This window comes from Danio rerio, chromosome 22, assembly GCF_052040795.2.
Source record: "Danio rerio strain M-AB ecotype USA chromosome 22, GRCz13ab, whole genome shotgun sequence".
Taxonomy (NCBI): Eukaryota; Metazoa; Chordata; class Actinopteri; order Cypriniformes; family Danionidae; genus Danio; species Danio rerio.
This window is the reverse complement of record NC_141042.1, coordinates 11,305,025-11,326,099: the sequence shown is the minus strand read 5'-3', so window position 1 is coordinate 11,326,099 and position 21,075 is coordinate 11,305,025. Positions and strand designations below refer to the sequence as shown.

The following is a 21,075-nucleotide window of genomic DNA, read 5'->3' as shown; positions in this document are numbered from 1 at the left end:
TTTTTATAAATATATTGTATTTTTTAAATGATGTTGAGTATATTTTGGGAGTTTTAATTTAGAAAACTATTTATAATAACTAAAACATAATAATCTTTTAAACATAACACAAAAAGCGTAATATCTCAAAACCACTCAGAGTGCAAATTGAACCTTATAATCCCAAGGTATCACGACAGAAGGAAAAACATGTCCCAGAGAAGGGTCCATAACAGTCTTTAATCTAGGGATTTATTATTTTTTTTGTGTAAAACACAGTAGAAGACACCATGTAAATAAACAAGAATGTTTTCTCAAGGCGTCCAGTAACCAAAGCCCTTCAAAATACTAGATTACACAATGTTCTCAGAAAACTGGCTGAATGACGATGTCCATTTGTGTACAAAAGCTTTCTTAAAAGAAAAACCTGTGGGGTCCACCCTTTGAGGTACAGGTATAATCTTAGTTTTTGCTTAATGTGTAAATTTCAGGTGTTTATTAACATCAGCAATAAAACAACATAGAAAGAACCAGGGAATCATTCTACACCTTTTTCATGAACAGAAAACATGCCTCATAAATCAGAACCGTATTAAACACATTTTAACACAAAGCAAAATCCTATCTAAATAACCTAAACAAACATTTATACTGTGTGTAAATACAAAATGTTACACTTTCCATGATTTCCGAGCTAACAAAAACCTTCTGTATTCTTCACCAGGCATTTGCACAGGATCACAGGGAGAATATTATCCATCCTGCTGCTGGATGAAAGGGTTCGGGATAGCTTCCATCCCATCCTGTGGACAGATGAGCACAACAGACGTCCCTCGACAAACAACCAGACCCAGCTGCCTGGTGTCTTCGGTCAGTTTATACTGGTCATCAGGATCTGTGTGGGAAATAAATGTGGTCAGAAATCATGTAAAACCATTGATATAATGATAATAGTTAAACACAGATGTCTTTACTCTTAGGGCGGGGGTTTTTCGTATTTTTGGATGTGTTAACACTTGTAGTTTAGTCAGTTTGTTTGGACCAAACAAAAAAATTATACATAGTCCTAGTTTGTCAAGCTTTCATACTCTGATTTTTGACAGAAAAGCAGCTGCATTTATGACATTCAATTCAGCTTTTTCAGCTTTATTTGTATAGCACTTTTACAATGTAGATTGTGTCAAAGCAGCTTCACATTAATGGTCATAGTAACCGGAACAGTGTAGTTCAGATTTTAGTGTTTAAGTTCAGTTCAGTTCAGTTTAGCTCAGTTCAGTGTGATTTAAAATCATTACTGAGAGTTCAAACACTGAAGAGCAAATTCATCGATGCGTAGCTCTACCAATCCTGAACCATGCGAGCCAGTGGCGACAGCGGAGAGGGGAAAAAAACTTCACCTGATAGGAGTGAAGAAAAAAAACCTTGAGAGAACCAGACTCAGTTGGGCACGACCATTTTAATTTCTCCGCTGGCCAAAAGTCATGTGCAGAGCTTCAGTCACCGCGGTGGATTCTGTGACTTTCTAAATTTCCAAAACAATTCTGTATGTTTAGATACACTTGTTTGCTGTATGTGCATGCACACATTTTTAATCAGTTAAATACGGTGCCCTAGAGAAGACAAATGCGGTGTAAACATGCAAATAGAAAAACACTTACAAACTGAGAATTAATCGTCATTAGTTTAGTAACGTGAATGCAACTTCCAAAATACGCACATAGAAATGTTTTGGGGGACCTTTGGGGCAGCTTTCTTTTTAGAGACAGTGGTGTTGTCAGCATTTAAAGCTAAAATTATCCAAACACCAGGGAATCATACAACTAGGACGTTAAAGTAAAACACTCTGCTCTCTGTCAACATCACCACCTCTAAACAGGAAGCAGAGGGTCGGGTTCATTACATTTTCAGGTCCCCCGACTCATTTCGGTGCATATTATCACATTCAGGAATATGTGTCTCAGCTTTCTCAATCTGTGTTTTTCCATTTACCTGTTGTTGTTTTTTTTAAGTTATAGTTTATCTGAAAACTAACCGTTTCACTACTAGATTTCAGCATTTTTCAAAATATCTTCTTTTGTGTTTAACAGAAGAAAGAAACTCAAAAAGGTTTGAAACATATAAAGGGTGAGTATTCAATGACTAGGCGTGGGACAATAACTGTTTTAAGGTTTATCGCGGTTTGAAAAGTCAAGGTTTTAAAAACGTTAAAATTGTCTGTTATACCGTTCTCAAGGTATTTGTAAGTTATAAGGGCAACAATAGAAAAGGACCCTCCACATCACAAGTTACCATGATTCAGGAAACATCTGAAAAACAAATCTCTTATAAACCAACATCCAGCATGCTGTAGAGCTGAACAGTGTAGATGATTTTTTTTATATCCAAAGAAAAGAAAGATATCCAAAGATGCCTTTTCAAGTTGAAAAGAAATCTGTGCTTTTGAAACTAATTAAGACAGCAGAAGTCAATGACATTGAACAGTTAATAAACAATAAATTATTTAGCCTGACATTATGGTTTCAAAATATTTTAAATGTTAAAAAATATAAACCATGTTTAATGAGGGAAAAGTTTTTTTTTTTTACTCAGACATTTAAAAATAAAATATTTTTGAGCAGTATGCACAATAACATGATATTGTGTAACTGTGATATTTCAACCTAAGGTTATCAACCGTCAGAATCTTATATCAGAAGCTCTCTCAGAAAACCATATTAAATGTGTCAAACCAACACCAGAATTTCCTCTGGCTCACACACACCCAAATGAAGATCTGCTGAGACTGTTTCTGATGCCTGAACTGAATGGTAAGGAGCAACATTGTTATGCTGACAAAAACAGCTATGCTGGAGCATTCTGCCTTTTTATGTTTAATATCATGGCATCATGTCCTGTTTTGGGTTGATTTAGATGCATTTATATATCAGTCAACCCACAAGAGTTTGTATGTTGCTTTATATAATTTATAATTTAATAAATTAATTAATTTTATAATTTAAATTGCAGCATTTACACTAAAATATGTTCAAAACAAACCACACTAACATTAATACTGTGAGAAATTTAATGCAGAACATAATTTGGTACATATTCGGTTTACATTAGCACATTTTACCTCGCATGTATTCAATGGTGCCGTCCAACACAAGATTCAACAACGGGTCGAAGCCTTTTAAGACGCCACTTGCTGAAAATGGGAAACACTAGTGTCAAATTTACCACAATTCATTTAAATATCATAATGTGAAACATTTAAATTCATAAATAATTTCATAAAGCAACTCCCTCACCTTCGCGACCTCCTTGGAACTTTACACGTATATGTTTGTCGATGTATTTCGACAAATCAAAAATACTCTCCTTCTTTTTCTTGTCTTTGTCCTGAGGATCAAACACATATTATATAACAATCTCCAGGCCTCTATAATAAATATCAGACTCGTAGCTTAGCACAAAAATACACCACACATCACATATACAATAACCAGCAAACCCTAATGTGTAACAACATAAATATTAAGAGTGTAGGATATATTCAGGTGCTTATATGTTTTTTTATAACGCCGTTTGTCCTTAAAAGTGTTTATAATGTGAACGGTGTGGAAACGTTTGCGCTACTCACCGCCATGTTCAAAACTCCTCTACGCCCCTCCCACTCCGCGCTTCACGTTTGACGTCTACCTCTCGGCCAATCACAACGCGCGCAGGTGAACTCTAATATCAAATGTTTTCAATTTTATCAGCTTTATTCACGCACAACTACACAGTATATACAGTTTTAAATGTTTATATCTATATTATAAGATTGATAAAAACAAAAACATGTTGAAATACGATGATACGCGTGATTAGGTTGAAGTGTTTCTCACTTCCGGTTGGAAACGGACAAACGCGGGAGTGAAGCGCGAAAAACAAATGAGTCTTTCAACAACCTAAATAACATCTTTAAAACAGGATTACACGATTTTTAATTATTATCGTTGCCTTGTGAATGAATTAGGAATGACGGAATTACTTTTTAACAAGCGGTTGCAGGTGCTGGTAAAGAGTAAAGATACCGATGAGAGGTTTGTGTTGATTGTCTTGTTTTTGAACACAATTCCTAACTTAAATTGATTTATGGTATAAATTTTGGCTTTATTTTGTCTGTAATTACTAACATTTCGAAGTCTGTAAGGGTCTATATGTGTTTATATATGTTGTTTTTGTTACTACAGGCGTTCGGTTATTCGCGTTAGCATTGAACTGCAGTTACCATCCAGCCCTGTTCACAGAAAGGTTTGTTATGAACATGTGTACAACCATATTTATGCTTATAAGCATGTTTTATGTGGTCTTATAACTTTTTTAAAATTTTTGATCAACAGGATTTAGTTGTACGGCTGACTGATGATACTGATCTTTACTTTTTATACAACCTTATCATATCAGAGGAGGATTTTCAAAGGTATTGTGGTATTAAAAGTGTAATTTCATCAATAATAATGAGCCATATTTATTTTCAACACTTTGCTATTAGGCTTCTATGTGATTATATTCTGTGTAATCGTTTTTATTTGCTCTTCTTCACAGCTTAAAAGTACAACAAGGGCTTTTAATAGACTTCACGTCATTCCCACAAAAATTTATAGACTTACTTGAACAGTGCATTTGCGAACAGGACAAAGAAAACCCACGGTAAGAGGTTATAATTCATAATAATGTTCAGATGTTGCAGTTGTTAAAGTGATAGACATGCTAAAGTCAATAATTACTGATGATTTAGTCAACCTCAGGACAAAAATTTCTTATTGGTTCTTCACTGAGTCAAATATTAATACTGTTTGGTGTTTATTTCAAAAATATAAACTTATTGAAATGAAACTATTATATAAAATTTTATAAATATCTATCTATCTATCTATCTATCTATCTATGGGAAAAAATAAAGAGACCCCTTGAAAACTCTCTGGATTAATTTAGTAAGGATTTCGGTAATATATATTTGTCTGTACATGTTTGAAAACATTTCTTATTTCTTCCAAATTTCAAATCAAATAATGTAATTTAAGCATTTCTTAATATTAAAAATAAAAATAGCAATAAACGGTTTAAGAATTTTACTCTTGTATGGTTAAAATGGACACTAACATGTTTTTTGTAATGTTAATCTTTTGTTATTTTGCACAAAAATCAAAGCTAAAGGCACATCGAGAGCAGGGATGCAACGATTATAAATGTTGATCGTACGATTACAGTCTGAGGAATAATCACGATTTCAATCGAGATTAGGATTATTATGCATTCATTCATTTTAAAACACTACTAGTTAATTAAATCACATGAAAACTACTTATATTTTAAAGTGTTGTTTATTGCTGCTCACTTACCAAATAATACAGCACAAAATAATAATAAAAAAACAAACAATATTCAATGTCTCTCTTTGGACTTGAAGATGAAAAAAAAGAAAAAAGTTTAATTAAAAAAATGAAAAAAGTTTAATTAAAAAAGTAATAATTGTATACTCAAAATAAATGACAGAATAATAAATAAATAAATGAAAATAAGATAAAAAAAGTATTATTCTAATGTAAATCTAAGTATCATATTAGCTAAGGATTTCCCTTTTAAAGAGAACAAATGTAGGTCAAAGGCTGCTGAGCCTCTGTCTGAAAGGAACTTTTGATTTAAGTATATTATAAACTTATCCAAAATCAAACAAAAAGTGCTCAGGGGTAGCTTGTGTCTGTGCTCTTTAGGTAAGGGTTTCATCCAAATAAACAGCAAAAATCAGTCCGAGGCATTCCAAAAATTTGGAAAAATATATATTTTTACAAATATATTTTCCACATTTTTTGAGTGTCTTGGAGTGATTTTTTTTTTTTTTTTTTTTTTTTTAGAAATGTGTATATTCCAAGCTGACCAGTCACTTCTTGTCATGTGACTCGTGATGCGCTCGCGGCATTCTTTCAGCTAGGTTTGCCTAAAAAGCATGAGCATGTCAAGTCACTCCCAATATGTGCACACCATAAGCTAACATACAGTTGGCATAACTTAAATAACTTACAGAAGATTTTTTATGTGTAAAAACATGATGTTGAAAAGCCATTACGATTAATTAACCGTGACAAATTAAAGCGCGGTTAATAGTAAAGTTGGTTAGTTGTTGCATCCCTAATTGAGAGTCGAGAAAAAATTATGTTAAAAATGAATAACCCTGGCTTTTGATGGCACATTTAGGAAATATGAAGATAAATGATCAGCCTGTGCAAGAAACTGAAATGTATTTGCAATATTATTACCTTAATTAATAATAATAATAATTCATTTTATTTGTAAATGGCACCTTTCTGAACACACAAGGTCATCTTACAACAAGTATCAACAGCCATAACAGAACAATTTAACACAATTAATAAATCGTTGCAGGTACAAACACATCGTGAGTATAAAATAACTTGATAAAAAAATTGTCTAAAAAAGCCTGCCTAAAAAGATGGGTCTAAAGATGAGATTTAAAAGTGTGAAGACTGTCGCTGCTCCTTAGATCCAGGGGAAGCGAGTTCCATAGTCGAGGAGCCGCGGAGCTAAAACATCTGTCTCCAATTGTGCTTAATCGAGTGTGAGGTGGCACCACGGAAAAAGAGTTGGCTGATCTAAGAGTGTGAGAAGGGGCATACATATGGAGAAGTTCAGTGAGATATTGAGAAGATTATGAAGTGCCTTAAAAGTGAGAAGTAGTGTTTTAAAATCAATCAGAAACTTTACTGGAAGCCAGTGAAGCTGATAGAGAAGTGGCGTGACAAGTCCTAGAGATGACACAATCTGGTTGTTTCTGAACCAGTTGGAGTTTATAGAGAAGTTTAGAAGGAAGCCCAGAGAGAAGTGCATTACAGTAATCAGGATGTGAAGTAACTAATGCACGGGTGAGAATTGCTGTGTCCAAAGATGACACCCAGACTCTTTACCTGCACAGAGGGAAGATTTGTGTTATTATTGATTTTATTATAAAGTTATCAGCTTCATCCAAAACACTGTTAGTCCCAATGAGAAGGGCTTCAGCTTTGTCACTATTTAATTTTAAAAAGTTTAAAATACCTTTAAGCCAAATTCTGAATCACTAAGGCCCACAATTAGGGGGGGGGGGGGGGCATCTTGCATGTCCTGAGCGTGATTTAAATTAAATGCAATTTTAAATGTTTTGGTAAACTAATATTGGTGCTTTAAATGTTTTTCTTCAGGTTTCTTTTACAGCTCTCGTCATCTTCATCAACGTTCGATCACAGTCCTTCAAACCTCAATATTGTGGAGACAAACGCATTTAAACACCTCACACATCTCTCTCTGAAGCTGCTGCCAGGATCTGACACGGATATTAAGAAGTATCTGGCCAGCTGTTTGTCTTCTGTAAAGGTAGCATTGTGGGCCTGACTGAAGCAGAAATCCGTTATAGGTTTAATTCTACTAATTTTGATGACTGCATTTTTTGAATATGTGTGTTTTCAGGAGGAAAAGCAGCAGTTGCAGCAGAAGTTGAGAAAGACTGAGGAGGATCTGACAAGACAGCTAAATTATGCACAGCAAGTAAGTATGAAATATGATTGCAATTTAAAGCATTTTAAAGTCCCTGTATAATCAAATAAAGAGAATTTTAGGTCTTAGCATCAATATGTTAGTCTTAAGAATATCTATGACCTATTGTACTCCAGAACAGTGATACCTTAAACATACATTAACATAAAAAGTCTATGTTAACCTCATGTTGAAACTTTTGTTGATTATTTTCCAGAACAACTGACCACAGAGTTACAGGAGCAAAAAAATATCAATTTGTACACATATTTTGTACTTTAAATTAAGAAAATAAATATACGTTATGGATGTGACAAAAAAGTCTGTGGGTTTACAATGTACAACATACTTTGTAGAAATTCTGTGAATTAAACTGCACAACCTGAAAGAAATCATGATAATCAAAAGGAGAGTTGGCTCTCTATAAAACAAAAATGTAATATTTTCACATTTATGAGAGAGGAGTGTTGTTATGGATGTGACATCTCTTCGTTATGGTGGTGACAGATTTGAAATTGCCGCTTGTGTGACTTTGGTAAATCAAATATAATAGTTTGAAAACATTGACTGATGCATTTTTGATTATTTCTAAAGTACTGTTAAATACTTGCTTACCCAAAAAACCCTGAAACAGTTTAGTATTTTGGTGAAAACTTAATTTTTTTCATGCCAAGGTTGCCATTTGCATGGAATTGCTCATCTTTTTTTTTTTTTTTGTAACATCGCCTCAAATCATTTGACCAATCAAATGCTCTCTAGTATTTAATACGTCCAGCACCCATCAAGACGTGATGAGTGCACAACTGTGATGCACTAACTTTATTTTTTTGTTTTTAATTGAAAGAAAAATCTATTTTTATTTAACAAGGATACATTTATTAAAAATAAGATTGGCATAATAAAACGAATTCAATATATTCACTGACTATAGTTTTTACTGTATGTTGTGAGTATAAAATGCATAAAAGTATCCTAATTATTTAGAATATTTAACCAGTATTTTGTTGTTTTATTATTCAATTATTGTGTTTATCATGAAGTTATGTTTTGTTTTGTTTTTCTCATCCTCCAGACTCTGTCTGAGAAAAGTCGAGAACTGGACAAACTTCGGTCTGAATGGACGTCTCAAACAACCTCTCTGTCCAGCAGACACATGCAGGACCTCACCGCTGAGCGGGAAAAAGCTCTGGAGGTAATCATGTGTAGGCTAATATGGACCTTTCAGTGTTTACACCTTTTTTACACCTGCTTTATTAGACTTATTCATCAGTCTGATTGATGGACTGATAAGTCTGATAGTGTAATCGCTCTTATTGTCAAATGCGTTTGAACTGATGACAACGGTTGCACCTACTGACAAAACATAATTGTTATCGAACATGTTGTAAGAGTGCACCAAACAAAAGTATGTGTAGGTGGCGTTTACACTAATGCATTTTTTTTAAAACTTTCGTTATGGTTATGTCTGCCATCTACATCACTCTCTTAGCATCTACAACATGCAAGAATGGGGCATTTTAAAATGACTAAAGACATTTAAATAGAACACTGAAGTATTTAAATGCTAGTGATCTGTTTCAGTGTGGATGAATAAAAATTCAAGCTTTTGATAAATGTAGGCGTGGCTATCCATAAATTTGCTTTGATTAGTCCTCTGGACTATTGTGTCTCACTCCCTGATTCATTAAGCCTTGATTATATGAACATTAAACAACCTGTAAACGGCAAGTACAGGTGCTGGCAATATATGGGCATGCCCAGTGAGCATGAATAGTTGCAAATCATTTTTTTTGCTTTACGGTTTGGAGGGAGACAAAATGGCAGCATGAACAAGAACCGTTTTCATCTGTATGAACAGTTTTAAATAGAAAAAGCACTGCTGTAAATTAGAAGTCAGGGAATTTGATAAGTAGATTTAAGGGATAACCTTGGCTATGTACTTTGGTTTTTGTTTGTTTAATAGTACTTGTGATTTCGCTCATGTGAAAATGTGTTTAGAGCTTGATCAAAAAGGAGGATCGCCAAAGTAACATGAAAGACACATTTGAAATTATGATAATAGACCCTTTTCACATTTCTGGGTTTCACAGCATTTGAAGTTGTCATAATAGGGTAAATTTACAGCACAGTGAATGAGAACCTTTTTTAAATTCTAATTTGTTTAAATAACAAAACGAAAGATTTCACGATAAGCATTTTCTTAACTTTCTGAAAAAGGGAAAAAATAGTGTGAGACTGATAACGGCAGCCAGAAGAGAGAACAATGTCAATTTTACTGTCCCAACCAAAGATTTTGGATTAGAACCACCTTGCTTAAGCATGAACTGGTTGTTGTTTGTAATTTGATGCAAAAAGGATAATAATACAAAGTATAGCTTCAGAAATGTACATAAGTAAATGTTAAAAGCTTTCAAGGTTTTGAGAAGCTGATGACCGCCACCGTCTTGTGGAATGGCTGAAGACAGAATCATCACTTATGATCCGATCACTCTAAATGGATACTAATATTAGTCATTTTATTTTTTATTTTTATATAAATTAATTCCACATGAAAAGTGTTTAATTTGGTGTATTGTCAGACTCAAAGTCGTCTGCAGCAGCAGAATGAACAGCTGCGTCAGGAACTGGAGTCATCTCATCACAGAAGCACCCAACAGCTCCAGACCAAAGTCTCTGAGCTGGAGACGGCGAACCGAGAGCTCATCGACAAGAAATACAAGAGCGACTCCACCATCCGAGACCTCAAAGCCAAACTGACCAGTCTGGAGGAGGTGAGCTGCTGGGGAAACTCTGGAACTGTTTACATGACCTCAATGTAGCCCAAAAATAGGAAAGTTTTTCTCTTTGCGTTTTTAAAAATGTTGACGTCTACAAGACAACATTTTCAAAATCATTCGTGTTTATACATCCATGAAAAGACAAAAAACACTGTATTAAGTATACCAGGTCAATATTTGGTGCTGTCTCCTTGTCTATGACGACTTGAGAGTCGATTCGTAATTGCTAGATAAAGAATCATGATGCATCGGTCAAATTGATTTCTTTCTTTTTTTTTTGTCTTCACAAGATAAGTTTGTGAACACACAGGATGTCATAATTTTCAAAGACACAACAATGACAGCATTTTCCAAAAACTTCTACTTTGAAACCAGTTGTCTACTTTGAAAACCCTGTGTTGAGTATACCAGATCAATATTGGGTGCTGTATTCTTGTCTATGATGACTTGCCGTTTCGATTTGTGGAACAGCGGGAATTTGGACAACAGACACCAGATGAGAAACTCAGCACCTCGCCACATCTTTAAAGTTTTTAGTTTTGACCATCAATTTGGCTGAATTCAGGCCCATTCTGTCACTGTCTAATTTGAATACAGAATCGATTCTGAATATTACAAAAAAGAGTCTTCAAAAACGAGGACATTATGCTTGCATCATTTTCAAAGACTTGTTTTCAGGTGTTTACATGGACATGACAATGGCAGTATTTTCAAAACTTTGCACTTTAAAATTCGTTTTCTCACAAAAATGCTTTTGGCATGTAAACAAACGGGCAAAATTCATAAAAAGTTTGAAAACGTTGGTTGTAAAGGATGTCCTTTAAATGGCCTAAAATGGAGTTTTGTTTGTGCGCACCTCCGTCCAGGAGTGTCAGCGGTCCAAGCAGCAGGTGTTGTCGTTGAGGAGGGAGAACAGCGCTCTGGACAGCGAGTGTCATGAGAAGGAGCGTCTGCTGAATCAGCTGCAGACACGAGTGGCCGTTCTGGAGCAGGAGATCAAAGATAAAGACCAGCTTGTGCTGAGGACCAAAGAAGTGCTGGAGGCCACGCAGCAGCAGAAGGTTAGAGAGCTTTGTGTGTGTGTGGGTGGGTGTGTATTGGTAAATTATACACAAAAAAAGGCTGTTTAAGACGATTTTTAAAGATTAAATCTTTATTGAAATTTCTTTTGGTTGAAAGGTAAAATATTGCCTGACTGGCAACATACCTTTCGGTTTTGGGAGAGAGCGGCTTGATTGTTAAAACACGAGATGCAAACAGTTGGTGGAAGAAGAAAAAAAAACTGTAAACACTCTTGTAGGCCTATTAATTAATAATTTTTTTAACATTGAGTGCACTGATGAGGTGCAAAAAAGAAAGGCTTAACATCAGACAAAGTGATCACTGCAGGTTCCATGATTTCTGTGATTGCTTTTGTTTCTCTGCAGTTGCATTGTCAGTAGTGCCGTATTGCTAAATCTCCTTTTGTTTTAATCAGAAAATATGAACATTAAATAAGATTACACTGATTTTACTAGGGTTTTTAGTAGTAGGGCTGCTAGCATAGACATAGTTCATTCATTCATTCATTTTCTTTTTGGCTTAGTCCCTTTATTAATCAGGGGTCGCCACAGTGGAATGAACCGCCAACTTTTTCAGCAAATGTTTTATGTAGGGAATGTCAACCCAACACTGGGAAACACTCATACACTCTTGCATTCACACTCATATTCTACGGCCAGTTTAGCTTATTCAATTCACCTGTACCGCATGTCTTTGGACTCTGGGGAAAACTGGAGCACCCAGTGGAAACCCACGCGAACAAAGGGAGAACATGCAAACTCCACTCAGAAATGCTAACTGACAAAGCCGGGGCTTGAGCCAGTGACCTTCTTGCTGTAAGGCGATCGTGCTACCCACTGCACCACCGTGACACCCTAGGCCTAGTAAAATATTTTATTTCATTTTGAAAATTACTAATTGTGTGATTAGTTTTTCTTTTTTAACGGCACTTTATTGCGTTTTGAATGTTACAGTAATAAAGATTTTTATTTCACAAGTGCACTATTGCAAAATGTTTTGTTGATATTAAAAAAAAAAACATATTCTAGCCTTTTTTATCTTTAATAAGGTGATGGGTGTATTGCAGTATCAAAAATAGTATCAATAGTTTTCAATAGTTTGTGATTTTTAAAAGGAAAATCAACGTCATTCCACCAAATATTGATTAAAGTTAATATTAAGTTAAAACACTGTTCGTGTTTTGTCCAAAAATAATTTCAAACATCCTAAAACACAAAAGCCAGCATCTTTTTGTTGTTTTATGAGGAAAAAAGATCACTGGCAGTGTTTTTTATTTGAGATTTGGAGAAATTTCCTTGTTCTGTAGCCAGTTGAAAGAAAAATTCTTAAAGAGGGCTAACAATATTGACCATAAAATAAAAATAAATAAAAATAATGCATCAATTTTAGTTTGGCTAGAATAAAAAAGACTTTGTACAGAGGAAAACTTATTACAGAAAATACTGTGAAATTGTCCTTGCTCTGCTAAATGGCATTTGGGAAATTTTGAAAAACAATACAAATTTCAAAGGAAGGCTAATACATTTATCGTATGTTTGATAAATGTAATTGTTTAATTTTTTCCCAATTTCTGTTTAACGGAGAGCAGATTTTATTCGGCACATTTCTAAACATAGTAGTTTTAATAACTAATTTCTAATAAATGATTTATTTTATCTTTGCCATGATGACAGTAAATAATATTAGACTAGATATTTTTCAAGACACGTCTATACAGCTTAAAGTGACATTTAAAGACTTAACTAGGTTAATTAGGTTAACTTGGCAGGTTAGGGTAATTAGCAAGTTATTGTATAACAATGGTTTGTTCTGTAAACTATCGAGAAAAAAATTTGCTCAAAAGGGCTAATAATTTTGTCCAACAAAAAGTTTTTTTTAAACATGATTGAAGAAATATTTAAAAAAGAAAAACATTCAAAGGGAGGCTAATAATTCTGACTTCAACTGTGTATATATATGTAATGAAACCTGTTCTTTTCTTTATAAATGTAACAATTAAGTTTATTTTTGCTAGAACTCTGTGGAAGGAAACGCTGAGAGCAAGCAGCTTCAGATCAGCAAGCTGGAGTCCACAGTGAAGTCTCTGTCGGAGGAGCTCATCAAGGTTTGTGTCAGCTTTCAACAGCACAATCGGTGTTCAATATTCAGCGTCCTGAAAACAGCAGTTTTTCCCCACAGGCAAACGGCATCATCAAGAAGTTGCAGGCAGATCTGAAGGCTCTGCTGGGGAAGATCAAGGTGAAGAACAGCGTCACTGTTTCTCAAGAGAAGATCCTGCAGGAGACCAGTGACAAACTGCAGAGACAGCAGAGAGAGCTGCAGGACACACAGCAGAGACTCTCACTGAAGGAGGAGGAGGTGCGGCACACACACACACACACACACACACAAAAGCACCACAGGATGAGGATGATTGTTCTTAATGGCCTCTTTCGGTTTCTTCTGTTTTTAGGCAGCAAAATTAAAGGAGCAGTTGGAAGCTACTGTTCAGAAGCTGGACGAGAGCAGGGAAGTGTTAAAAACTAATGAGAATGGTCAGTACTGTTTTTTGTTTTTTGTTTTTTTTACTATAATTTAATTTCTATTATACATTTTTATTTGTGCATGTTTATTTCTTTAATTTGGAGTTATCATTATATAACCATTTAGTTTTTTATTTTAGCTTATTTTTATTGGTTTATTTACTTCTTTATTCATAATTTAAATTTTTTATGTATTTCTATCAATTTAAATCTGTTTGTATTAATTCTTGTTATTTTATCCATAATTTTAATTTAATTTTATCAGTGTCTTTTGCTTCTGTTTATTTAACCTTTGTTTTATTTATTTACAGTTGAAGTCAAAATTATTAGCCCTCCTATGAAATTTGTATTCTTTTACAAATATTTCACAAGTGCTGTTGAACAGAGCAAGAAAATTGTTTTCACGGCATTTCCTTTAGTATTTTTCTTCAGGAAAAGGGTTTTTTTCTTTTAGTTTGGGTGAAATAATATATTTTTTTAAAAGTAAAAACTGCTAAGGTCAATATTATTAGCCCTCTTAAGTAATTATTTGTTTGATTGACTCCAGGAAAAAACTACTGTTGTCCAATGACCTGCCTAATTACCTTAACTTGCCTAGTTAAGGTAATTAACCTAATTAAGCCTTTAAATTGCGCTTAAAGCTTAAAACTGGTGTCTTGAAAAACAAATAGTATGATAATGCATTCTGTCATCATGACAAAGACAAAAGAAATAAGTTTAGACTTGAGAAAAAGAATTGTTGAGGCTCACAAAGAAGGAGAAGGATATACATGTTTATCAAAGCGTTTTCAAGTGTCAAGAAGTGCCGTGAGAAGTATTATTAAGAAGTTTGATAAGATCCACACTGTGGAGAACGTGACTGGCAGAGGTAGAAAGCGAAAGATTTCCAAAACTTTGGAAAGAAAATTAGTAAGAGAGGTTTCTAAAGACCCAACAACAACTGCCAAGACACTAGTGAATGACTTAGACAAGTCTGGAATTAATGTCTCAGCAAAGACGGTCACTAGAGCGCAGCACAGGAGTGGACTGAAAGGTTGTCGACCAAGAAAGACTCCACTTTTAATAAAGAGACACCTCCAAGCTAGACTGAAGTTTGCCAGGGACAATCTAGAGAAAAATAATGAATACTGGAAACGTATCCGTTGGTCAGATGAGACAAAACTAGTTCTTTGGCCATAGAGATGTTGCCTATGTTTGGAGGAAGAAGGGGGAGGCATTTAATCCAAAGAACACCGTTCCCACAGTGAAACATGGCGGTGGGAGTATAATGCTATGGGGATGTTTCAGTGCATGTGGAACTGGGAATCTTATCAGGGTTGAAGGAAACATAAAAAAGGAAGACTACCAGAAGATTTTGAAAAATAACCTCAAACAGTCTGCAACAAAATTTGGTTTGGGTCGACGTTTTGTATTCCAGCATGATAATGACCCAAAGCATACCTCACTTCTGGTAAAGAACTGCCTCCAACAGAACAAAGTGAAAGTCCTTGACTGGCCTGCACAAAGCCCAGACTTGAATCCAATAGAAAATCTGTGGGGGAAACTGAAGTCTAGAGTTCATGCCAGAAGACCAACAAATCTGGAAGAGCTTGAGAGATTTGTTAAGGAAGAATGGGCTAACACTCCTCAGGAGACATGCTTGAAACTTGTTGAGAGCTACAATAAATGACTGATGGCTGTTATCAAGCAAAAGGGTTACACTATTGACTATTAACATCAGAGGGCTAATAATTTTGACCTCCAAGCTTTTTTTATTTTTGGTTGTAATTGTGTTTCTGTTTGTATTACAAACACTCGAAGCTTCCTGAATAAACTGTTATGTTTAAAAATTATGTGTTGAAAAAATCTTTAATCTATTAAACAGCACTTGGGAGTTATTTGAAAAATAATGAAATATTTTATAGGGGGCTAATAATTTTGTCTTCAACTGTATATGATCATTTTATTTGTTAGAGTTTTATCATTTGGTATTTTTGTTTATTTATCTCTTCACGTCCTTTACTTATCATTTTGGGTAAAAAAAATGTTTTTATAATGATATTATAATTTTGAGAATATAAATTGATAATAAAATTTTTAAATATAATTGAAAATATTTTATTTAGTTTGACATTTTTTAAATCTTTATAATTATCATTGTTGTTGTTTTTTTGTTTATATAAATGTTAAAAAAAAATTATTCAAATGATATTTATTTTTTTTTATGCATTTTAAATGTAATAGTTTGTTTCATTTTAACATTTTTCTTAAAGCTGTGAGTTTAGTCTTTGTTTTATGTTCTTTAATAATTTATTATTATTTTTCATTTAGAGTATCATTTAGTACTATTTTATTTAGAATTTAATGTATTCCTCTTAATTATTCATTTACTTTTGTTTTTAATTTTATGAAATGAAAGAGAATTCATTTCAACACAACTGATTATAAATATTCAAATAAAAATTTATATTAAGGCAATTTACTGTCTTTTTATTTTTATTAAATTATATTCGATTATTTGTATTTTTATTTATTTTGTTAGTTTTTTACAGTTATTACGTTTAGAAGAAATGAGATTTTGTGTTAGTGCAATATAACTGATCATAAATGATTTCATTAGAGCGTTGTGGTTTTTCTCATGTGTATTTTCTGTTTTTCTGTCCCTCAGTAATAACGTGGCTGAACAAGCAGCTGAATGAGAATCAGCTCTCCAGAAAGCAGGAAACTGTAGCCATGTTTGAGACGCCTGCAGCGGCACTGAGATCAGCCCCTGTCCCGCACAATATGGTGACCAATCACACAACACACACGCACCAAATCCAGCAGACTGTAAATCATGCCTTCAGCTGTAGTTTGATGATCTGCATGTGTGAGTGATGTAGTCCTCCTCCTGTTCTCCAGCTTGATAGTAAAGGTTTGTTGTCGTCTTTGGGACAGGCTTTCCCCATCACCTCTACCATAAACTCCAAATATCCTCTTGCCCTCTCATGTGTGAGCTCAGGATCTCGATCTGTCCTGACCAGCAGCAATGGACCCAAGGCAGGCCTTTCTTCTATTTCTCTTTCTGTTTCTCCTGGTTCTGTGCTTTGAGTGTTTCAAGCTCTTTACATGACAACAATGTAGCCAAAAACAACTGTTTTTTTTTTTTTTTTTCAATTTGCCTTTTGAAAAAGTTTTACTGACTTTTCGTGACTTTTTCAAATTATACACGTTTGCCCATCTGTAAAATATATTCAAAAACACTCTTATGTATGCCAGGCCGGTATTTGCCACTGTCCCCTTAGTAAACAGATTTTGCTGTGTGTATAAGATGCGTCTCTGCTGTTGGATATAATGTGAAGTGACCAGGGGCCTCATGTACGAAGACTTGCGTCGAACTCATACTAAAACATTGCGTACGGACAAAGCTGTAAATGTGAGTACACAGTAAACAAAAATGAAATGTATGCAACTCTGCGTATGCTGAATCCCACGCATATTCTTTTGTACATCCAAATTAACGTGAAACAGCGCACGTGCACGAGCGCAAAACCCCTCCCTGCCTCCTTCCCCTAATCAATATGCTAATGACTCTACTTTGGCAAAACCAAATAAAAAAGCAATGGCAAAAAGAGAAACTTTGAACAGAATGTAAATTGGTGGTGCTCCTTTCAGCGATGGACCGGAGAAAAACGGTGTTATTTGCAAGTGTGTCCTCCAGAATTAATATCAAAAGAAAAAATAGACTAGTTTAGCTGACGCGGTGAACGCAGTGAGGTCTGAACATCGCACTGTGAATTAATTAAAAAAGAAATGGTCCGATGTAAAGGTGTAAAATGTTGTAGTGTTTATTTAGGCTAAATGCAAATAGCACACCTTGTTGGAATGAGCTAGTTGAGTGATTCCCGCCCATCACCGTTTGACAGAGACAACATAACTAAAGAGAGTGGCGAAAAGCAGCGCGAGTGGCGTAGCTCGTAAAGCGCTTGATAACATGTTTTGACACGTTTGATCATGAACTCTGTTCGAATCCAGCGTCTGCTGAACTCATTCATCTTTTTTCCCCCCGCCATCTATCAGATTTTGCCTAGAGGAAGACAAGTAGGAATCATTAATAAGTGTGTGTGTGTGTGTTATGTTAAGCGCATTTTGAGCATCACATATTATTTGCACATTTATTGAATGGAAATGTTTCCGATTCACGTATGCAAATTCTTCAGATGGCGTCCTTATAGCAATGTAGGTGTAGCTCCGATTACATTGGGAAAACCGCCGATTGCTGCAAATTGTGCTTTTAATGTTCGGCTGATCAACTGTATGGTATGGAAACCTTATATACCTGCTAGACATGCGGATGATCCAGTCCCATACAGCTGCCATTGCACGACTCAAAGGTACTTTGTAGTGTGCAATTTATTACAACTGCCTCTAGGAGTCGCCAATGGAAATATAACAAACACACAAGAAATGCACGTACGCCAGGCATGAAGTTGGCATGGACCAAAGCACACTCTCATGTTAATTTCATCGTTAGTAAATATAAACGTGAGCGTGAAATCTGGCGTACACAAATTTTTTGTGCGTACGCGGCGTTGATACATGAGGCCCCTAGACGCTTTTTGCTCATGCTTTTTTCTTCTTCTACTTTGAAACGTATTTTCAGTCCCAAAAATAACGTTGACGTGTAAACATGCAAAACGTAGTCCTGTTCTTGGCTGAAAATGTTGTCTTGTTAAATTTTCGATTACGCTTTCTAACAATAACTTATGAAACCTTACTGTAATGAGTTTACTAACATGAACTAACAATGAACAATACTAGTACAGCATTTATTAACCATAGCTCAACATTTACTAACACAATATTAAAATCCAACACTTGTCAACAGTAACAATAAGTAACTTATATTTTCATTAACTAATGTTTAGTTAATAATACAACCTTGCTGTAAATTAACAAATTTACTTTATTCTTAAGTTTTAAGGATAAAGGAAGTGTAAATATACATTCATTGACATTTGTAACATGTTCACCATAATTTACATTATTGTTATTAACAGAAACGCATATAATTGGTGAAAATATGTAAATTACTGTATTAATGCACATTTGCAATTCATATCAGATTCATAATGATAATACATCTTTTTAAAAATCTAAATCTACAAATCAGAGTGTAGCAGTCTTTGTGAACAACATTAGGTTTGTTTGTTTGTTTGACTGATAGTCATTAATTATGAATGTTTGTAACGGAATGTTTTTTGCAACTAAACTCCATCATAGGTCCAGTTTAACCCGATGAGTGTCAAACCTTCAGCAGCAGAGGTGAGTCCAGCTGCTTTCACCCAGCCGGCCAATAAAGAGAAGTAAGTTCCTCTCTTAATCCTCTGACTTCCTGTTCTCCAATAAAACCATCAGTCTCCAATAAATCACATATCTCTGATCTGAACAGCAGTGAACCTGTAGGATTGGACTCAAAGTACTTTGAGAGACGAGATGACAGCATTCCTCTTCGTGGCCTTCTACCCAGCATGCATCTAAATAGAGGCAAACCACTTATCTTTAAAAAAAAATAAATAATAATTATATATATATATATATATATATATATATATATATATATATATATATATATATATTTTTTTTTTTTTTTTTTTTTTTTTTTTTTCATATTGATAAATCATGAGTAAGTATAATATCTAACACAAACCATCTCTACCTGCAGAAGTTCCAAAGCCACTGAACACAGCTGCAGCGAAAGCAACACCATCAGCGTTTTTTCCAGGATGACGAGCAGCAGGTTAATCCAGATTCATCACTGGGTTTTCTGTGTGAACGCTACTGTTAAATGGAAGAGTCTGCATTGAAAAGTCTCAGTGCAGATTATATTTTTAATAGTTTGTTTTCAGTTATTTATTAAAATATATATATATTTAAAATGATTTTGCAGTCTGTTTGGAAAGAGGATCAGTCAGACTTTGAGATTATTTTGTCATTTACTCACCTTGGTGTCGTGAGGAAGCTTTTTTTTATCCGTTCCTCTTTTTAAATGTCCATGTAACAGCAGTAGTCAAGCTTAATAAAGGTGCCGAAGAGTCACAAAACTGCGTCCAGAAAGAGGTATATTACTTGTAAATTATAGTTATGTGGGGGAAAATGAAACAAAACTGTATTAATTATTTAACGGAATAATAATTTTGACCGCTGGTCTCTTTAAATGAGGCGCGAGCATTAGACAACAACTCGTCCCAAGCGCCCCGGCAAAAGAAATCGAGATTATTATTATTATTAGCGCTCCTCAAATACTGTTAAAGTACTTTATTTTTTGTTTTGAGGTAAATATAATTGTTGTACGTCGCAAACCGTTCACGTGTCATCTTACGAGATATTGAAATCTGTTAAGAAACCGCTAGATTCAAGGTTACACTTTTCATCGCGTTTGTAGTCATGATTTTTAAAGTTAATAACATTTAGGTAAAAAAAATGGACGCGTGTATGCAAAACGGAGGATTATTTTTCGTTGGAATAAACCACCTTTTTTTTTTTTTTTTTTTTTTTTGCCCCTTCAAAGCATCACGTCCCTCAGTACTTTTGAAAGAAGACTTTATTTTTATAAAGCGCTGATCATAAGCACATGGTGTGATGAGGGAAAATAGGCATGCATACAGCATTTGGACATCACCAGGGTGAGTAAATGATTTTAGTTTCATCTTTTTGTGAAGTCTACATTCAAGTTCTTATTTCAGTGCCAAATATAAAAAAGTCTCTCCATGATTTACACTGGTAGAGCTGCCATTTTGCATTGATCATTCAGTTGGCAAATGTAAGTGCCTGACATGAGATCTGTACAGCTGTATAGAATTCATTGTGTACATTCATATTTTTGTATTTATGGTTTGACAGTGTTCTCCATCATGGGTTAGTTGTTCATCAGTAGCGGTATTTTAGGATTAAGTTAATAAAATATTAAACACAGTTGGAGAACTTGCGTTTTTACTAAGTACAGGGTTCATACGGGTGCTGGAAATCCTGGAAAATGCACAATTTTTACTATAGTGGTTTCAAGGTTAGGAAAGTGTTCGGATTTTGTCCAAAATCCGAAGTGCTTGAATCTGCTTAAATTTGAAATTGCATAGCTCCAAATTCTTACCATTTTGGTCAAATATGCACCTGAAAGTTTATCTGTGAGTTCAAAATATGTGTGAGGGGATAAAATAGTTAAT

General features: G+C 34.5%; 2 protein-coding genes across 3 annotated transcripts; one reads left to right on the top strand and one right to left on the bottom strand.

Annotated features, from left to right (window-relative positions):
* Positions 1-200: 200 nt before the first annotated feature.
* Positions 201-3,622, bottom strand: lsm7 (LSM7 homolog, U6 small nuclear RNA and mRNA degradation associated). Its single transcript, NM_001048006.1, is given in 4 exon segments — positions 201-874; positions 3,095-3,166; positions 3,270-3,360; positions 3,602-3,622. Coding segments are annotated over 4 exon segments (312 nt in total). The 5' UTR covers positions 3,608-3,622; the 3' UTR covers positions 201-731.
* Positions 3,623-3,856: 234 nt separating this feature from the next.
* Positions 3,857-20,827, top strand: sass6 (SAS-6 centriolar assembly protein). Of its 2 annotated transcripts, none has more exons than XM_087302563.1 (17): positions 3,857-4,046; positions 4,197-4,257; positions 4,347-4,426; positions 4,552-4,656; positions 7,203-7,374; positions 7,468-7,545; positions 8,606-8,725; positions 10,113-10,304; positions 11,177-11,371; positions 13,387-13,476; positions 13,551-13,730; positions 13,825-13,906; positions 16,542-16,660; positions 16,775-16,912; positions 19,136-19,218; positions 19,305-19,399; positions 19,578-20,827. In XM_087302563.1, exons 1-17 carry the CDS (start codon positions 3,982-3,984, stop codon positions 19,640-19,642), a joined length of 1,920 nt encoding a protein of 639 aa, XP_087158689.1. In that variant the 5' UTR covers positions 3,857-3,981; the 3' UTR covers positions 19,643-20,827.
* Positions 20,828-21,075: the final 248 nt, after the last annotated feature.